Source organism: Bos mutus, chromosome 12 (genome assembly GCF_027580195.1).
Source record: "Bos mutus isolate GX-2022 chromosome 12, NWIPB_WYAK_1.1, whole genome shotgun sequence".
NCBI lineage: Eukaryota > Metazoa > Chordata > Mammalia > Artiodactyla > Bovidae > Bos > Bos mutus.
The window spans coordinates 30709277-30729983 of NC_091628.1; the positions used below are offsets into that span (position 1 = coordinate 30709277).

At 43.7% G+C, this 20707-nt stretch overlaps 1 protein-coding gene across 1 annotated transcript in view; it reads left to right on the forward strand.

Moving 5' to 3' along the window:
• Positions 1 to 10454, forward strand: part of UBL3 (ubiquitin like 3) — a 48765-nt gene extending 38311 nt beyond the window's left edge. Inside the window, exons 3-5 of the mRNA XM_005902167.3 lie at positions 2618 to 2704; positions 7059 to 7136; positions 7438 to 10454. Of these exons, the coding sequence (XP_005902229.1) occupies positions 2618 to 2704; positions 7059 to 7136; positions 7438 to 7490 (218 nt within the window). The 3' untranslated portion in view covers positions 7491 to 10454. The remainder of the gene's footprint in view (positions 1 to 2617; positions 2705 to 7058; positions 7137 to 7437) is intronic.
• Positions 10455 to 20707: the final 10253 nt, after the last annotated feature.

Consider the following 20707-nt stretch of genomic DNA (forward strand, 5'->3'; position numbering starts at 1 on the left):
AAGACTGTGAAAAGCATTTTCAAATGTCTGAGAGTGATGTTGTTTGTTTAGTGGCTAAGTTGTGTCCAACTCTGAGACCCCATGGACTGCAGCGTGCCAAGCTTCCCTGTCCTTCACTATCTCCCAGTTTGCTCAAACTCATGTCCATTGATTCATTGATGCCATCCGACCATCTCATCCTCTGTTGCCTCCTTCTTCTCCTGACCTCAATCTTTCCCAGCATCAGGGTCTTTTCCAGTGAATTGGCTTTTTGCATCAGGTGCCAAAGTATTGAAGCTTCAGCTTCAGCATCAGTCCTTCCAATGAATAGTCAGGACTGATTTCCTTTATGATGGACTGGTTGGATCTCCTTTGAGTCCGAGGGACTTTCAAGAGTCTTCTCCAAATCCAAAGTTGAAAAGCATCAATTCTTTGATGCTCAGCATCTTCATAGTCCAGCTCTCACATCCGTGGATGACTACTGGAAACACCATAGCTTTAACTATGGACCTTTGTCAGCAAAGTGATGCCTCTGCTTTTTAATATGCTGTCTAGGATTGTCATAGCTTTTCTTTGGAGGAGCAAGTGTCTTTTTATTTCATGGCTGCAGTCACCATCTACAGTGATTTTGGAGCCCGAGAAAATAAAGTCTGTCATTGTTTCTATTGTTTCCCCATCTATTTGCCATGAAGTTATGGGAGTGGATGCCATGATCTTAGTTATATTTCTCCTGGCATTCTTGATTCCAGCTTGTGCTTCATCAAGCCCAGCATTTTATATGATATACTCTGCATATAAGTTAAATAAGCAGGGTGGCAGTATATAGCCTTGACGTAAAATCCTTTCCCAATTTGGAACCAATCTGTTGTTCTATATCCAGGTTCTAACTGTTGCTTCTTGACCTGCATACAGGTTTCTCAGGAGGCAGGTAAGGTGGTCTGGTATTCCCATCCCTTTAAGAATTTTCCATAGTTTGTTGTGATTGACAGAGTTAAAGGCTTTAGCATAGTCAGTGAAGCAGAAATAGATGTTTTTCTGGAATCTCTTGCTTCTTCTCTGATCCAGTGGATGTTGGCAGTTTGATCTCCTGTTCCTCTGCCATTTCTAAATCCAGCTTGTACATCTGGGAGTTCTCAGTTCACCTATTGTTGAAACCTAACTTGAAGGATTTTGAGCATTACCTTGCTAGCATGTGAAATGAGTGCAGTTGTGTGATAGTTTGAACATTCTTTGGTATTGCCCTTTTTGGGGATTGGAGTGAAAATTGACCTTTTCCAATCCTGTGGCCACTGCTGAGTTTTCCAAATTTATTGACCAAATGAACAATGCTAAAAGAAATATTCTATTCACAATAATCTTGGGTGTGATGAATTCAAAGTAATCCATACCAAAGTGTTAACAACTCGATTTTCCTTCTGGAGGAGAGGGGCCTGGGACCATGGGAGTCAGAGGGCACTGAAGGGGGATGGATGGGGGAAAGGCTGGGGGCGGGGCGGGGGCTCGTGTCTCCTTTCCCACCATGCTGAGTCACCCACAGGCACTGGTGGTATCAAACTCACTTCATCATCTTGAACAGTCAAAACAAGGCAAAAGGGAGAGCCCTCCACTCACCTCCTCTATCTTCTGTCACTTGCTCTTGAGAGTCTTTTAAACTAGTTTTTGTGTTGACAGTTATCTCATGAAAGCAGGAACTTCTGTAGGAAACACACACATGATGCTAGAATTCTTAAGAAAGGTGATGATGGAATTTTCAAATCTCTATCAAAATCACAACTTTAAATTCTATATCTACAAGGTAGTGAAAATTACTAACCCCATACTTTGTCATGATACAGTGTCCTCAAACCACTGTTTTGAGAGAATCGTATTCCGTATTTTACCATAATAAGGTAAGGTATTCTCTAAACTGAAGTATTCTGTTATCCGTCCTACACACCAGTTGTATTTCCGTTGTCTTTGTACATTATCCTAGATTTCATACTTGTATATATGGTACCTTGTGATATCTGTTGCTTTTCAAGTTCATTCTGAGAATTTTTGGTAAAGTGAACTAAAATTGTATCTTCTGTAATGTTTATCAGTTGGCTTTAAAAAAGCAATAAAGTTATCCACATTATGAAAAAGTAGACACTGTTTTGCTTTTTAAAATTTTTATTTTCTAGTTACTGAGGTATATTTTTTTGTTGTTGTTATGCTCTTTACCAATATACTAACGCTTTTAAAAATCTTTGTTAAACCTACTGTTTCCAGCCTCAAATACATGTTTTAACAGGTACAGATACCGGAATATTGCGATGTTTTGTTATTTTGATAATTAAAATTAATTTTCAACTGACTTCTTTTTAACTAGGATTAGACTTTCCCCAACTCATTTATTTTAGTTTTTAAACTTCAGGACTGTTTTCTGGCACATTTTGGTGTTCTTTAAGAAGCGAAGACTAACCTTAAGCAGTTCCTGCTGTGTAGTGAGAAGCAGTGAGAACAGTGCTTGCGAGAGTCGTGATTATTCCAGTTAGCAGGAAGCTCCAGGTGTCCTCTCTGATACTCTTCATATGAATGGGATCAGAATTTTAGAACAATTCGGTAATACCTTAATTTTATGTTGAAATGCACCTAACAATTCCCTGGTTCTTTTCAGACTGGGAAGAAGAGCAGGTCAGCAGTCCAAATATTCTACGCCTTATTTATCAAGGAAGATTTCTGCACGGAAATGTCACCTTAGGAGGTAATGGCCACCTTTGTAATGGGACTTAGTGCCTGTCTTGCAGCAGCATCACTCGTTTGTTTAGATGCTCATGTCTGGTTTTGCTAAAAACATACAATTTCAAACTCTATAAATTTTGCCTAGTTTTTGGTATGTCTACCTTTTTACATTTTGCATTCTAATTTCAGCTCTATGCTTAAGTGTTTACCACCTTGTAAAATAAACTCTTAAGCCATTAGAGATGGGAATCCACACTTATTATTTTATAAATGTAGTGTAATTTTACTTCTGGGTAATATAATGGCACCCTGCTCCAGTACTCTTGCCTGGAAAATCCCATGGATGGAGGAGCCTGTTAGGCTGCAGTCCATGGGGTCGCTAAGAGTCGGACACGACTGAGCGACTTCACTTTCACTTTTCACTTTCATGCATTGGAGAAGGAAATGGCAATCCACTCCAGTGTTCTTGCCTGGAGAATCCCAGGGACGGTGGAGCCTGGTGGGCTGCCGTCTATGGGGTCCCACAGAGTCGGACACAACTGAAGTGACTTAGCATAGCATAGCAATATAATTTAGATGTCATATTTTTAAGTTAAATCCAGACACACAAACTTGGCAAAGTTTATGATGGTGGATTTTCAGATATAATATTGAAGGGATGTTTTCATTTTGACTGTAATTGATGGAATTGCTAATCATGCAGAAGTACAGGTGAGTGAGTCATGTTAGAGAAACAGTGATGTATAGCGACTGGAAGAGCAGACCTTAGAGCCACGTTGTCCATGTCGGAGCTTAGCTGCGCTGCGCACTGGCTCCGTGACTGTGCGCCGCCACTTGCCTGCCCTCTGTCCTAGTGTGGTTTCCTCATCAGTAAGGTAGAATGGCCACAGGGCCTCAGAGCAGCGCTTGCACGCGGTACACACTGTCAGTGATTACTGCTCTTCACGTGTGAATGAAGAGACGTGGCTCAGCAGTGCCCCCTCATGGTGGTGCATTTTCAACCATGAGCAGAATTTAAGTACGGGTATTTCAAATATATTGTGATAATTATCAACAGAAATTTGTAGTCAGAGGAAGTGATCTACTTTAATGTATCTTGGTATACATATAGTCATGAGTTTTTTTCTCTAAACCTAACAATTGAAATGTTTAATCTGATTTTCCTTAAAGATAGGCTATTTTCATTCATTCACTCATTCATTCAGCATCTGTTTATTTCTTATGTGACAGTAGTGCTAAACAGTTAAAGGTACAGGATTGAAAAAGATAGAATCTCTTCCTTCAAGGTACTCTGGTATGAGATAGTAGAAGCAGATAAAATTCACTGTTAAAATACTGTGTGACGAGGGCTGGAGTAGATGAATGCAAATGATTATTATGACAGACAGATAGAACGTTTCAGTATGTAATTACAAGTGTTGTCCTTGGCTGTATTTCACATTCATTGAAAATGGGACCGTATTTTAGCCTTTCTTTGGTTATCTGTGCCTCAAGTAACTCTTGGAATGTCACTGGGAGACGTGGCCTGAATTAACCTATTGACTCCACGAGTGCATCTTGAGACTACACTTCCCTTTACGTGTTGACCTGTGTGAGCATTTTCTCACCTACTTAATTTAATTACCTCTCTGTTGTGGCCCTAAAGCTCCAACTTCATGTTAAAGATCATAGAATTTGTGTTAAAATCAAATCATTGATTGTTTTTTGGAATTTGTTTTTGAATGATTAATAGATTGACTTACATTATTTCTATGTTGCTGTCAATCTTTTTAAAACCAACCATTTCTCCGGTCTTGTGATTTAGACAAATAACATGAGAATATAACCTGGATCCTCTAAGTTGATCAGTAAATCTGGGTAATGACATTCAGCCCTTGAGGGGCTTTGGTTACTGTTTTTCTTTGTCTCCTATATTCTTGAATGTGAGTACTGAGGAGACAGTGCACAGGGTCATGCCGTTGAATGGCCAGCGTGGAGCAGGCCTGGGCGTGCTCTACACGGCTTGAGGGCTGCTCTGTACTATAACCCTGCCACCCCGTGGGTGTCGGAATCTTCCTTTAAATGCAGATTTCTGCACACCCAGTCCCCCTCTCCGTCTCCCTGCCTGCTAGGGCTGTGTCGCCCCCAGTGGCTCCTGTGTGAAGTGTGGGGACCTGTGTCCTGGCTGCTGTGCACTGCCACAGCAGAAAGCAGAGCCCCCACAGTGAAGGAGAGAGGGCGTCTCAGGTCTCGTATCCCCCTTCCTTTTTCTCCTCTGATGCCATTAGTGTCTGCTCTTTTGAGTTAAAATTCAGATGGAGAAGAACAGTAACTGTTCCCATTAGTCAGATGTGTAGCCTAAATGGGTAAGCCCCTCAGCAGCTTCCTAGGCCTGACCACAGTGTTTCTCCACATTTGCATCTCAGTTTGCACACCTGTTCTCTGAGACCCATTTTTCTTGCTGCTCAGAAAGATGATAATGGTGATGGCAATAAAATTTATGGGGTGCTTCTTTGGGCCGAGCCCTGTGGTAGGCACTTCCCTGGATTGTTTCTTTTAATCAATATGGTGGTAAGGGGCGGGTGCTCGAATTTGTCTCCCAGTTTCGGTGGGGGAAACTGAGGCATCAGGAGGAGGCAGATGGCACTCAGAACCCATCTCACAGTGAGCGAGTGGCAGGATGTGCTCTTAATGCAGGGCGGGCTGCCTGTGGTCAGGAAGCGGTGTGAGAGTGGTCCACAGCTTGGTGTGTGGACGTTGCAAATTCATTCAGGCTTTCCCAATACATTTAGTGAAATGTTTGGTAATATAAAATTTTGTTTGCATTTCAGTGTTAAAGCAGGCCCAGGAGGTTATCCAGTAAGGGCACTCTTGTTTCAGCCTACTGTGTATTCGGGGCCGTTAGGCTTCACTTCAACTTTGGAAGTTAAGAGAATAGACCAAATAGTGGCTCAGTTCAGTTTAGTTCGATTCAGTCGCTCAGTCGTGTCCGACTCTTTGCAACCCCATGAGTCGCAGCATGCCAGGCCTCCCTGTCCACCACCAACTCCGGGAGTTCACTGAGACTCACGTCCATCGAGTCAGTGATGCCATCCAGCCATCTCATCCTCTGTCGTCCCCTTCTCCTCTTGCCCCCAATCCCTCCCAGCATCAGTCTTTTCCAATGAGTCAGCTCTTGGCATGAGGTAGCCAAAGTATTGGAGTTTCATCTTTAGCATCAGTCCTTCCAAAGAACACCCAAGACTGATCTCCTTTAGGATGGACTGGTTGGATCTCCTTGCAGTCCAAGGGACTCTCAAGAGTCTTCTCCAACACCACAGTTCAGAAGCATCAATTCTTCAGCGCTCAGCCTTCTTCACAGTCCAACTCTCATATCCATACATGACCACAGGAAAAACCATAGCCTTGACTAGATGGACCTTTGTTGGCAAAGTAATGTCTCTGTTTTTCAATATGCTATCTAGGTTGGTCATAACTTTCCTTCCAAGGAATAAGCATCTTTTAATTTCATGGCTGCTGGCTAGCATTAAATAAGATGGAAAGTCACCTTGATCATATGAAATATTAGGAATATTAAAGATTATTAGGGCTCTTCTTAACCATCATCCTATAGAGAAGATTTAAACAGCGGGTGGCAGGAGGGCTGAGCTTGTTGGGTACTGATCTGAGCCTGCGTTCAATTCCAAGTGAGGGGATAGATTGAAACTTGGAACTAGAACTTTGCAGCTGCAGAAACAACTCCAGGCCGTAGCTCCACTGTCTCCTTCTCATTTTATACACAGAATGACAAAGGGATTTACTTTGTGTAACTGGTTCATAGATACATGGGTGTATTATATTACTCTTTCTGAAATATTTCATAATAAAAATTGTTACTTATAAATGAGAAAAACCTTTTAAAGGCTTGATTAGAAAACAGTGATTACTAATAATGCCAAACAGTGATTCGTTTAAAGTAACCTTTTAAAGAAAATTGTTTTCTAATTAAGAATATAAGGTTGAAAATAATAAAGTTATGTATTATTATTATGTTTAAAATCATTAATATGTCATTTCTTCTATTTCTACATTGTGGTGACCTCTTTGATGCAGGAATTTTATTAGGTGACTAAATAAAATTAGCTTAAGCAATTATGTATTTTCTCTTTCCCCTTCCTTACACAGTATGTTTTTATATGTCAGACTAATAGTCATAGCTAAATAATTTCTGAATTATAAAAATTGCTTCTGATAATATTAACCTAACTTCATTATGTAAGAAATGCTGTATCCGGTAAGAAGTGCTATCTGTTGAGGAAGTCATACAGAAAGCAGTCAATTTTTAAAGTGGTCTCAATTCTGGTGAGTGATTCCAACAGGTTGATGTATATGTAACAAACTGTCTTCTTTTCACACAGCATTAAAGCTTCCTTTTGGCAAAACAACAGTGATGCATTTGGTGGCCAGAGAGACCTTGCCAGAGCCAAACTCCCAAGGTGAGCTGTGTGCTGGGAGCTTTCTGCCTTGCACCACAGAGGCAGGCATTCACAAATGGCTCCAGTTCTCTTGGATATTCTGGGGAAAGGATGTTTTCATAGTTTATGGTCAGAGCTCGCTAAGCAGATAACCAGGCATTTTGGAGACAGGCTAAAACTAAAAGGGTATTTATTATAGCCTTTTAATTTTAAAAAATGCCAACATTAAGCAAAAAAAAAAAAATCTGTTTCTTATTATGCTGGAATCCCTCTGCTTCCCCCAAGCATCTTTATAAACCAGGCTTCTCTTCACTTTGCCTAGGTCAGAGGAATCGTGAAAAGACTGGAGAGAGTAACTGTTGTGTCATCCTGTAAGCGGTCTGCCGGGCGCGGTGTGGCGTGGTCTTTGTCTTTCGTGCTGCCGGGCCAGGGGCGACCCGGCATCGCTTCAGAACCTTCAGGAAGAGTCTGCCTGTAGACCCTTGGACCTCAACCACCACGTGAAAACTGTCATCTTCTCTCATGAAAGTAAAAAGAACCAAGGACATTTTTCACTATGACTTTTTATTTCTAGTAGTTTTGTTTATGTTAAGCAGTTTTAAAATATAAATTGATTTTTGAATGCAAGTCAATCTCCAGGGGAAAAGTTAACAAGTGATTTTTCATAGCAGAAACCATTTTGCTGCCACAAAAGTTTTCATCACCAGAACTAACAAATCAAGTGTTCCAAATACAGTTTTGCACTAAAAACGATTGACAATTATTTTCTTCATCAGCAGAATTTATAACATGGTTTATGGTACCTAGAAATACTCATATGTGTAAATCCACACTGGAAGACACTCAGCAATTAATGAAGTTAATTGCTGGGCCAACTTGAAAGGAAAAAATGGAAAAGAACCTAAAATGTTGGGTGAATTCTACCGAAGGCAGCCGTGGCGGCTGCACTGGCACAGAATCCTGCCCTGAGCGCGCTGTTCTCACTGCGACAGATGAAAAGACACAGTGTGCCTGTTGCTGGAGGTGCTCAGCAGAGGCTCGTGACGCTAGGTGTCTTTCCTTCACACGCGCACTCCAGGCAGACTGACGGGGGCTTGTTCACACAGCACAAGAGGGCGGGCGCGCGTCTTAGCCTTAACGTGGGGGGAGTTCCAGTCACTCGTAGATTTCCATGATTGCACAGAAATATTAGAAAACCTCATAGATTCACCACTTTTATGTATTTGAATATCAGCAAATTCAATTTTCCGTAATTATTGCTCATCTCTGTGTCCCGTGTCATACTTACTTATTAATGAGAGCTCAGATGAATTCTTAAAATTAAAAATTCTCCATAGGACTAATTTCGTTTCTATATGTAGTTTGCCTTGGGTATTAGTGCTTGCAATTGTATTAAAATCGAAAGCTGATTTTTAAGGCATACTTGATTAAGGATGCCATTCTTTTGTTTTGTACCAATAATTTAAAAATTGATATGCTAAAAACAATTTGCACAGCACTAAAGCATGAGCTAGTTTCATCTAAACCTGTAAAAAAAAATATAAAAGATTTTATATTTTTTCACTGGGAAGAAATTCTTCCTGGGTGAAATTGCGAATATGTGTAGAATATATTTAATAAAAACCTCATAAAATACCTAACTATAGAACTTAAATATAGATTGGCGTGTAGTATATAGAACAATATTCCATATAAATAACTCTAGCCTTTATAAAAATGAAGTTGCAGGCTGACATAATGTTCTGTACTGAGACGAGCGTCCACGGCCCTTCCAAGCAGTGAGTATAAATGGCTTCAGTCAGCTTCGTTGAAAGGTAATCAGGTTATTTTATTCATTGTTAATGCTTTGATGAAAAGGCTTTATATGCAGTAGGTCTACAAAAATATTGTTCATACTGATCAGAATTAAATTTGTATAGAGCAGAGTTTTAAAATGAATGTAAATAGCACTAAACATTTTCTTTCTGCAACCTGTACTTATAGATTCTTTCTGTACACTAAATAAAAAAATATCATAGTGCATTTTGGTGGTAATTTTAAAGGTCTTTGATTAGGTTGATAGTTGTTTAAGTACTGTCTCATCCATGTTATAATTGTTCAATTTTTATTTCTGAATCTTTAAGAAAATTTGTTGAATATTCTATTGTTAGTTTTGGGAGGATTCCCAGTGTATCTCTGATATTTAACCTGGTTAATTTGTGCACAGTCATGACAATGGGTAGCAGTACGTAGTCTCTGTTATCACTAAGATGTTCTATTCAAGAGATGTTAAATATTTATATGCTTTGTTGACTGGCTCAAATGTGAATTCTGTTAGTGTTGACTAAAGAAGAATCTAGTTACTTAATTGGGCAATTAAGCCATTTATGGCTCTATTCTTTCCTAATATAAACTACTGGTAATTATTTTTAATACTATTTTAATTCTAATTATTGTTTTTCCAAAGTTAAAGACTATCAGTAAATTATGATTGAAATTTTATGATGGCTAACCACATTCCCTATTGGTTTTCTGTGTATTTTTCTGTGTGTTACCACGTTATAAATTTCCCTTCACAAGACTTGGAGTTTGCAAAATGGATAAACTGGATCATTAGTAGAGAAAGAAATGTGTCACTTAATACCTAATATCATTGTTGTGCAAAATGAAAAAAAAAAAAAGCAGTAAAATTATATACTGAAAACACCAAAAATTTAGATGCCTTAATAGTGTATACATGAAAGTACTCAACTGTCCCTTTTTGAAATAGTTCTTTGGACTGCTTGACGGTTAAAATCGATACCACATCCCAGTGAAGATCCCTCTGCCAGAAACAGTAGCTCACGCACGGAAAGGCGAGGGCTGCAGAGGTCCAGTCCTGTGAACACAGCCTGAGTTACGGGCCTGAGGCCCTCCTAGCACTTGGTATTTAATTCCTGTCTTTTACCTAAATTGTCCTGGATTTTAAGCGTTCTGGGAAAGGCAAAGCTTTTCTTCTTTATTAAAACCTCAGCATGTCTCCTTGATCTGACTTATTTACTTTCTATTCAAGATAAATTATATCTTATCATGGAAAAGTATAGTATCTGACATCATCACTGACATTAAATGAGGTTTCCTCATAACAGGCATTTATCCTTAGTTTTATGTCATCTTGACCAATGTTACAGTAATTTCTGTTAGCTGATTGTGGTATATGATGTTTAATGTGAAAAGAAATTAAAACTTTCTTCATCTGTTGTAGAATATTTCTCTTCTTTTAAATGACTAATGTTCATAATTTTGGTGTAAAAATTTTGTCTGCACTATTTTCTTCTTTTTTTCCTTCAGTTTATTTCATTACATTCTTCAGTAAAAGCAGTATTGTGTCAGCCCTTTATTTTTCTGTGTTACCTAAACCAAAGAGAAAGTGATCAAGTAAGATGGAGTACGCCTTCACACTGTCCTTATTGGTAACTGTCACAGGCATTTCTTTAATTTTTTTTCCCATTATTATTTTGTGATATAGTCACTGGTTAGCCAAACCAGGTGATTGGGGGTGGGAGGAGGGCTTGAAGGAGCACGCATAGCCTATACTTGTGGTTGAAACCAAACCACAGGCTGCTGGCCGTCTCCTCGGCAGTTTCCCTGTCCTGGCAGAGCGGGCCTCTTGGCCGTGGCAGTGGGTGTTGGCAGTGGCTCCCTCAGTCTATCGCAGCCGGCCTCCTGGCGCACTTTTCTTCAGAAGACTCTTGATACATGAAGCCCTTTCACGGACTGGGCGACTGGAGAGCTGACTTCTGAAAGAGCTCATGGACAAAATCAAGTCAACATCTAAGTCTTGGTAAAGTTTAATCCAGTTCTAGGACATGAGAACATTTCATTTATTAAGTTACTTTGTGACTCTTGACAGTGACATCAAATGTCTTGTGATATTTTTTATAATTCTGCCTCTTTTTCAAGATGACAACTTTAAAGAAATACACAGTAGGCATTGTAAATTAATGCTGTGAAAAGGGGGGTGCCAGTCTCTCCTTTGATTCCACCAATTAAAAGCAGGAAGTGAGGGCTTCCCTGGAAGTCCAGTGGCTAGGACACTGCTTCCACTGCAGGGTCTGAGGTCCCATCCCTGGTTGGGAGATCTCTCACGCCACCTGGTGCGGCCAAAAAGAAAAATACACACATATTTCTTAATGTAGATCTAGAAGTACTGTACATTCAGACATTGAGTATCTGATTTGTATTTTCTACAGACATCTTATTTTGATGGACGGGGAGTCTACATTGCAGTAGAAGAAACCTCATTTTAAGAAACGGAGCAGGATGTAGAGGGGAACAGTGCTGACCGCATGCAGGGCTGTAACCTCCAGGTTTAATCCATGCTGCTCTTTGGTCTGGCCACATGTTCCACGTGATGATAAAAGAGAGGGATTTATTTCGTTCTCAGCTGTCTGCTCAATAAGGTGGATTTTCTGGCGTTCTGGAGCCTGGCTCCTCTCATAGTCCCTGCTTCTTGATCATGCACCATGCTTTTCTCTTGCGGGTGGGAGGTGGGGTTTCTTAACAGAGCTCCACTAATCAGCGAGCTGCTTTCTACCACTGCTTCTCAGGCATTTTTAAAAATTTGATATTTGACACATCTCCGTCCTGACTACCCCTGCCCCTCAGCTCTCAGAACACAGGATACTATGCAGGAAAACCACAGGACTTCAGGGTCCAGTTCCTTAACCTTTGGGTTTTGGTTGTTTCATGTGTAGATTAAGAATAATACCTATTTTGTAGGGTTGTGAGGATTATTTTAAGATAAATAGAGCACTGATTGGACAAAGAACTTACCCGACCAACCTGCAACCCTGTCAAAGGGCCTTCTGTTGGAAGTAGAGGCCAGGCACCCGCGTGGTTCTAGATGTCCCGTAGAAGTAGATTAGAAAAAGGAGAGAAAAAATGAAAGTTCGGCATGCAGATCTCACAAGTAAATATGACCATATAGTCACAAGTTACTGTGATGAGGAAGGAAAAAAGACATTGAGAAGGTCATCGAGGCAACAAGTCAGCTCTCCAGCCTCATAATTTAGCACGAGCAGACCGGGAGCTTGGCCACATAAATCAAGGGTGCGTATAGTAAATGTCTAACACCTCGGAGAATGATATTCGCTTGGAATGAGCTGGGTGGAGAGGAAATAAGAAGTACATGTTTACTGTGTTTAAAAAGGACAGGGCAGCAATAACGCTGCTGGGTGTCAACCCTGGTTGCATGCTGGGACCACCTGGGGAGTTTTTACATTATCATATTAATGCCCGGGCTTCTCACATCAGCTGAATGAAACCTGAACGCTTGTGGCTCGGAATGGTCACCTGCAGATGGCCATAAACTGAACCACTTAAATACCAATAACACAGGAAAACAGTGGAAAGACTACAACAAATGGAGTTGAAATGGAAATGGGGTGAGAGGCTGGGGATGGAAATGAGGAACTTGGCCGCCTTGGGTTCAAGTCACCAAAGCCGGATGGACATACTGGGTAGGACTGTAGGAGCCGTTGTGCACGCTGGCTGAGCAGTACCGCCCCCTTGCCCACCTCCCACCGTTGCCCCAGACCCCCTCCCGGGGCATTGTGTCTGGGTTCTGTGCTGGGCCCACGTTTTAAGTTTCAGTGACACACCTGAGTGTGTCCAAAGGTGACCGGGGTACCGAAGGAGCTGGAAATGATGTCACCAGTGAGCTATTAAACCCCCCAAAGAGAAAGCAGAAGCAGATAACCTTTCACATGTTTGAAGGTCTGTAATGCAGGAAAGGCATGGTACCTCATGTGAGCCACTGCGGTGGTCAGAACAGAACTCAGGGGCAGAAATTGCAAGTAGGCAGATTTTGATTCCGTTTGGTTCTGAAGTGCAGAAATGAAAGCAGCTCTTTTTGAGTAGTAAGACTGCTGTTATAGGAAGTGTTCAAGCAGAGGCTGTCAGAAGGAACAAGGGCCCTTTCGTGCAGGGAGGATGCAGAGGAGAGTCATGCGTTGGGTGCAAGAATGGATTAGTTAACAGGAGCTAAATCTGACTCCCTCCTGAATTTCTCTGTTCCTTTCTGTCCTCTGCATCAGGGTTATTCTCTTACCACCCCCCACCACACCCCTCATTCATTTCTAGGCACCCACCCCTTCCTCCTCCCCTCCAGTGTAGCCTTTCTTACCACTGAGGATGGTCTTGGGACCCCTACATAATTACTAAGACTTCCTTAATCCTCAATGTCTCCAAAGAACTACCATCACATTTTAGCTGAAATGTGACCATCGCTTAGTACAGTAAGTAAGTCCCTTACCTACATACGAGTTCCATTCCAAGAAAGTGAAAGTTGCTCAGTTGTGTCCGACTCTTTTCGATCCCACGGACTATACAGTCCATGGAATTCTCCAGGCCAGAATACTGGAATGGGTAGCCTTTCCCTTCTCCAAGGGATCTTCCTAACCTAGGGATTGAACCCAGGTCCCCCGCATTGCAGGTGGATTCTATACCAGCTGAACCACAAGGAAAGCCCTCCATTCCAAGAACGTGTTTGTAAATCCAATTTGTCCGTAAGTCCAAAAAGTTAGCTTGGGCACCCAACTAACACAACTGGCTGTGTAGTATTGTACTGTAATATGTTCATAGTACTTTTCACACAAATAATACATAAACATTTTAGACTGTACAGTACCTTGAGAAGTACAGCAGTGCAGGATCCCAGCTGGCACTTCTTAGCAGTGCCAGCTCCATCACTACTTCCAGACATCCTGCCAAGGCTTGAAATAAAGACACTGAACTACTGTACTCCGTACAGTGTTGTTGTTCAGTCACTAAGTTGTGTCTTTGCAACCCGCTGGACTCGGCCAACAGGTTCTTCTGTTCTGGGGATTTCCAGGCAAGAATGCTGGAGTGGGTTGCCCTTTCCTTCTCCAGGGGATCTTCCCAGACCAGGAACCAAACCTGTGTCTCCCTTCTGTTCTGGGGATTTCCAGGCAAGAATGCTGGAGTGGGTTGCCCTTTCCTTCTCCAGGGGATCTTCCCAGACCAGGAACCAAACCTGTGTCTCCTGCATTGGCAGGTGGATTCTTCACCACTGAGCCACTAGGGAGCCTCACTCCATGCATACTGTACAGGGGAGTACAGAAAAGCACAGCCACACGCATGGTTGCAGAGGATGCACACACGTGACAATGTGCGCCAGCCTCAGGAGCTAACTTACCTGACTGGGCATGAGGCCACATGTTTGCATCTTTAAAATTTGAAAGTTAAAGGTTCATATGTAGGGGACTTAACCGTATATATGTCTGAGCTGAGGTCCCTAGAGAGTAGAGACTGAGGCAAAGCCTACATGCTTTACTGGTTGTTTTCACCCCAGGACAATAGAAATGAGAAAAAAACAAAATTAGAAATTTGGTGGGCAAAGGGGGAAGGTTACCTGAATGGTAGGGAATCAGAACTGGTTTGGGGAGTAGACAGTGTCCAAGTGGAATCATAAAAACGAGAAGGATTTGCAGGTCAGTGTTCATAGCAAGATAATTCACAGTATCCAAAAGATGGCAACCACTCAGGCAGGTGACTGCTGCTGCTGCTAAGTCGCTTCAGTTGTGTTTGACTCTGTGCGACTCCATAGACGGCAGCCCACCAGGCTCCCCCGTCCCTGGGATTCTCCAGGCAAGAACACTGGAGTGGGTTGCCATTGCCTTCTCCGAAGCAGGTGACTAGAGAAGCAAAATGTGGTATTGTCAGACAACAGAACCTTTAAAGGCATGGCAATTCTGACACGTGCTGCAACATGGAGGAGCCTTGAAGATACTATTGTAAGTGAAATAAGAAATCACAAAATGACAAATAATGATTCCACTTAGTCAAAGTACCTTGAATAGGCAAATTCACAGAGACAGAAAGTAGAATAGAGGTGACCAGGAGTCGGGGAAGGCAGGGCTGGGGAGATAGAGACTCAGTTTCAGTTTGGGAAGACAAAAGTGTTCTGGAGATGAATGGCAGTGGTGTTTGCACAATACGATGAATGTATGTAATGCCCCGACTGCACACTTAAAAATAGTTAATATGGTAAATTCTGTCTTACATATATTTTACCATAATAAAAAAAAATAATTTTTTCCCCCAGAAATGTGAGTAGGCCTTACCCAGGAAAAGGAGCATGGTGGAGGGTCAGAGAGAAAGGTCGGGGTTGGGGGGGCAGTGATTCAATCAAACGGAAATGCAAAGGCCCAGACACAAGAGTGGGTGAGCTGGCCAGGAAACTGTGAGTAGCCCCGAGGTGGCTTAGTGGTAGAGTCCGCCTGCCAGTGCAAGAGACGCGGGTTTGAAACCTGAGTCGGGAAGATCCCCTGGAGGAGGGCATGGCAACCCGCTCCAGTATTCTTGCCTGGAAAATCCCATGGACCGAGGAGCCTAGTTGGGCTACAGTCCAGGGGGTGGCAAAGACTTGGACACGACTAAGCGACTGAGCATGCACACAGTATGTCTAGAACAGCGAGTCCCTGACTTTGAGGGGGAGGAAATGAAAAAGTAGAGCCTTGAAAAACCAGCCAGGAGCACAATGTGGGGAAACTCAGCAGCATTCCCCCCAATTCTGAAATCTGGACTATTCCTGCAGGGGGTTGGAGCAGTGAGATCACCCACATCCACACCCCCAGAAGACACTTGGGCCCTCCAGCTTTTCTACTGTAATAAATTATGAATTACCAAACTGCTTTTGTACTTTTAAAAAATACTTTTTTTATAAAGAATTCAAAGAAACCTAAAGATGAAGAGATGAAAAGTGTTTTTTCACTTCTGTTTTACCCGAAGTCCGTCACACACAAATAAGAAGGTGATCTGGATATTACAGAATGAAGTAGGTCAGAAAGAGAAAAAAAAATACTGTGTATTAGCACATACATGTGGAATCTAAAAAAATTGGTACAGGTGAACCTATCTAGAGGGCACGAATAGAGAATGGATACATGGACAAAACGAGAGAAGGAGAGGGTGGGTCTAATTGAGAGAGTAGCACTGACATGTATACGTGACTGTGTGTGAAACAGCTGGTAGGAAGCTTCTGCGCAGCACAGGGAACTCAGCAGGGTGCCCTGTGATGACCTAGGGGATGGGATGTGGGAGAGGAGCACAGGGAGCTCAGCGTGGGGCCCTGTGATGACCTAGGGGATGGGAGAGGGGAGAGGAGCACAGGGAGCTCAGCAAGGGGCCCTGTGATGACCTAGGGGATGGGATGTGGGAGAGGAGCACAGGGAACTCAGCAGGGTGCCCTGTGATGACCTAGGGGATGGGGGCGGGGAGAGGAGCACAGGGGAGCTCAGCACGGTGCCTTGTGACGACCTAGGGGATGGGATGCGGGAGAGGAGCACAGGGAGCTCAGCGAGGGGCCCTGTGATGACCTAGGGGATGGGAGGTGGGAGGGAGGGAGGGAGGTCCAAGGGCAAGGGGACGTGTGTATATGTATAGCTGATGCATGTGGTCGTACAGCAGAAACTGACACAACACTGCAAAGCAATGATCCTCCAATTAAAAGAAGAGGAATATCCAGGAGAAAAAAAAAAAAAAAGGAAGCACAGAAGTGGATTGCCTTTATGTTGGAATGACTGCAGACTTACCCAGTTTCCACCTGCTTGACCTCTTTGAGCACTGGTTCCATACACACACACACACACACACACACACACCCCCTGGGCCCAGCCTCATGTGTCCTGGAAACCCAGCACCGGTCCATTGTTTCTGACTCTGGCCTGGCAGCTGCTTGGAGTCCAGGTGTCCAGGCCCTGCTTCTAGATGCCACTCACCTCCCCACGCTGCCCACACACCTGGACACGTCCCACAACCAAACCCACACCAGCACAGCCTCAGTTTCCAAGGGGGGAGATTCAACAGTTCCTGACTGGTGGAAGACCTTAGACACCACCTGGCTGACCCCATGATGACAGAAGGTCTTTGCAGCAAATTTCTCAAAAAAGTGTCTTCTTCATGAATTGTGTTGACCTAGCTATCAGACGAGAGCCAGCAATCCGTTCCTTGGTGCTAGAAAACTCTTAGCTCTGTTTTATACCCACTGGCAGCTGTTTATACCCGTAGCCTCCTTTTCCATTTACCGTCTACACAGCTGTCCAGGCTCTACATAAGCCCTGTAGGTGACATGGAAAAACACAAGCCCTACCATCAGACGGCAGACGTGCTTTTGGCCCCAGGCCCACCATAAATCAGTCTGATGAGTGTGGGCACAGTTTCACTCCTTTACACATCATTTCTCCGTGTGAACAGGGATAGAACACCCAGTCCCAGTGGTTGGATGATTGCTGAGCTAATATCCACGCAAAAACCCACACATGTAAATGCTCAAAAGATGTGAACTCTCTTGCCTTTTTTTTTTTTAATGGACCCATCCCAGCCGTTTCTTGCTTCTGAACACATTGGGAGGTAGGCCAGGTATCCATACTGAACAAAGAAATAAACAAGAAGATAGGGGCTCTGTGGAGCCTGGCCCCCAGAGGCCAGGACACCTGAATTGCAAACAGGAGGACAGTCAGACCTGGCGTGGGACAGGAGGGGGTAAGTGCATGAGCCACGAATGCAAATTGGTTCTCTGTCTCAGTTCCCCAAAACGGCTGTGGGGATCTCCAAGACGAGTTCCCAAGGAAGAAATGCAGCCATCGCTGTAAACAGTTGAGAACGGTCTCCAAGATCGTAAACAAGTGTGGGAGCCAGAAACCAACATCGCAACAGTTTGTGCCTAGCCTGGGAACAGAGGCCGGGCTGGTTAAAAATATGAGTCTGCAAATAAGTTTGTGCTGGTGAATTTGGGTTAGAAAGCTCATTCCTTCTCATCTGAGCCCTTGTTTTGGATGTGCTTTCCTCCGGGCAAATGACGACTTCGGCAGCTCTCAAGAACTATTTGCTGCATCCGAGACAGATAGGGGACTGTGTGTGCAGCACAGGAAAACAGGTCTCCTTCCGGTCACTTAAGAGCCTTATGCAGTCTTGTCAGGAGGAGACACAGTGGAGAGGGGACAAGAAACTGAACAGACTCAAGTCCAACAAGTAATTTATAGGAAGGAGAACCACGTGGCCCAGTGATGCCTGTTGTCTGGATGCCATGTTTTTTTCTTTTTAATTTTATTGAAGTATTAGTTGATTTACAATCTTGTGTTAGTTTCTGCTGTACTGGGTACACTTCTTTTTGTTGTTGTTTAATTTGGCTGTGCTGAGCCTTGGCTGCAGCAGGCAGGAGCTAGTTCCCCAACCAGGCACCCTGTACTGGGAGCACAGAGGGTTTCTCTTTGTTGTTCCTTGGAGGACATTTATTTTATATTGTTATTGGAACATAGTTGCTTTACAATGCTGTGTTAGTTTTTGCTGTGTAACAAAGCGAATCAGCCACAGGTGCACATATATCTCCTCCCTCTGGAGCCTTCCACCTCCCCACCCCCATCCCACCCCTCTGGGTCATCACAGAGCACGAGCTGAACTTGCAGCAGCTTCCCGCTAGCTATCCATTCTATACATGGCAGTGTGTAGATGTCAATGCTATGCTGTGCTCAGTCACCTTAGCCACGTCCAACTCTTTGTGACCCCATGGACCGTAGCCCACCAGGCTCCTCTGTCCGTGGGATTCTCCAAGTAAGAATATGGAACTGGGCAACCATTCCCTTTCTTCTCCAGGGGATCTTCCTGACCCAGGGATTAAACCCAAACCCCCTGTGTCTCCTGCATTGCAGGCAGATTCTTAACCACTGAGCCACCTGGGAAGCCCGATGTCAATGCTACTCTTTCCATTTGTCCCCACTCCTCCTCCCCCACATCTGCATCTCTATTCCTGCCCTGCAAGGAGCACAGAGTCTTAACCCCTGGGCCACCAGGGAAGGCCCTGGCTACACTCTGTTAGGGCTCTTTTTCACTCTGTTCATTGATCCTCACAGTATCAGCTTCCTAGAAGTGCCCTAACAAAGTACCACAAGCTGGGTGCCCTAAACGCTGAGACGGTATCATGGAGGCCAAAAGTCCGAGACCAAGTTGTCATTGGGCTTGGCTGGAGGGGATAACTGTTCCATACTTCCGTCTTGGCTTCCCCAAGGTTACGAGCTATCTCTGATGTCCTGTGGCTTGTAACAGAGTCTCAGCGTCTGTCCATCTTCGTAAGGTGTCTGCATATCTGTGTAGGACACCTGTCATAGTGGATCAAGGACTTGCTCCACCCCCCATTCCAGTGGAACCTCACCTGAACCAGTTACATCCATGATGACCTGTTTCAAGCAAGGTCGTGCTGAGGCTCCTCTCTGAATGCAGTGTGTGCGGGCTCCTCTCTGGTTGCGGTGTGTGTGGGCTCCTCTCTGGTTGCGGTGTGTGCGGGCTCCTCTCTTGCGGTGTGTGGGCTTCTCCTTGCAGTGGCTTCTCTGGTTATGGGGCACAGGCTCTCAGCACACACGGGCTTCAGGAGTTGTGGCACAAGGGCTTAGTTGCTCCTCGGCACGTGGGATCTTCCCAGATCAGGGATCAAACCCGTGTCTCCTGCATCGGCAGGCTGATTTTTTTTTTTTTTAACCACTGAGCCACCAGGGACGCCCCTGAATCCACTTATAAAGTCATCTTTAGTGTATCCTTAGCCTTTCTATAGTGTAAAATCATATGGTTGTTAAAATGAACATATTGCGGCACATAAGCCATCTGGTCTAGAATTTAAAATAAAAATACTTCAAATTTTGAAGGATCCATGGTCAGATCATAATTTTAGTTTAAATGGTTTAGAAAATTCACCCAATTAAGTCTGTTATCGGTGTTCAGATGTTCACGAAAACGTGTTCTCCAAACGTGGTTTATTAAAATTGTGCTGTGTTTAGTAATTCCCATAACGTAAGATAAAGCAAAATAATAAAATAAAAATACTGAATTGTGGCTGACTTGTGTCTGCCCCCAGATTCCTATGCTGAAGCCCTAATCACCAATACCCCAGAGTGTGACTGTACAGAGAGAGTTGACCAACAAACAGGTGATTAAAGCTAGAATGAAGTCTTCAGGGTGGGACCTGAATCCAAGATGGCAGGTGTCCTTATAAGAAGTGGGGATTGGGGCAGATGGGGAGAGATGCCTGGGATCCAAACCCACACGGAGAAAAAAGCCGTTTGAAGACAAAGGAAGAAGGTGTGGTTTGCAAGCCAGGAAAGGGGAGCCTCAGGGAACCAACCCTACCAACACCTCAACTTGGACTTCCTGCCTCCAAAACTGTGGGAAAACAAAATACATCTCTGTTGTTTAAGCCCCCCAGTCTCTGGTATGCTGTTGTGATGGTCCTGGCAAACTAACACTCACTGTTGTGCTGTGCTCAGTCCCTCAGGCGTGTCCAACTCCTTGTGACCCCATGGACTGCTGCCTGCCAGGCTCCTCTGTCCATGGGATTCTCCAGGCCAGAAGACTACGGTGGGTAGCCATTTCCTCCTCCAGGGGATCTCCCCAACCCAGGGACCGGACCGGGGTTTCCTGCACTGCAGGCCGATTCTTCACCAGCTGAACCAGCAGAGAAGTCTAACACACAGTTAGTGGTTTACAATCCTCGGGGTTTGCTTGTTCGCCTGTTGGCGTTCAGTTTGGTTTTCCTTCTTAATGTTTTCAAAATAGCACACACA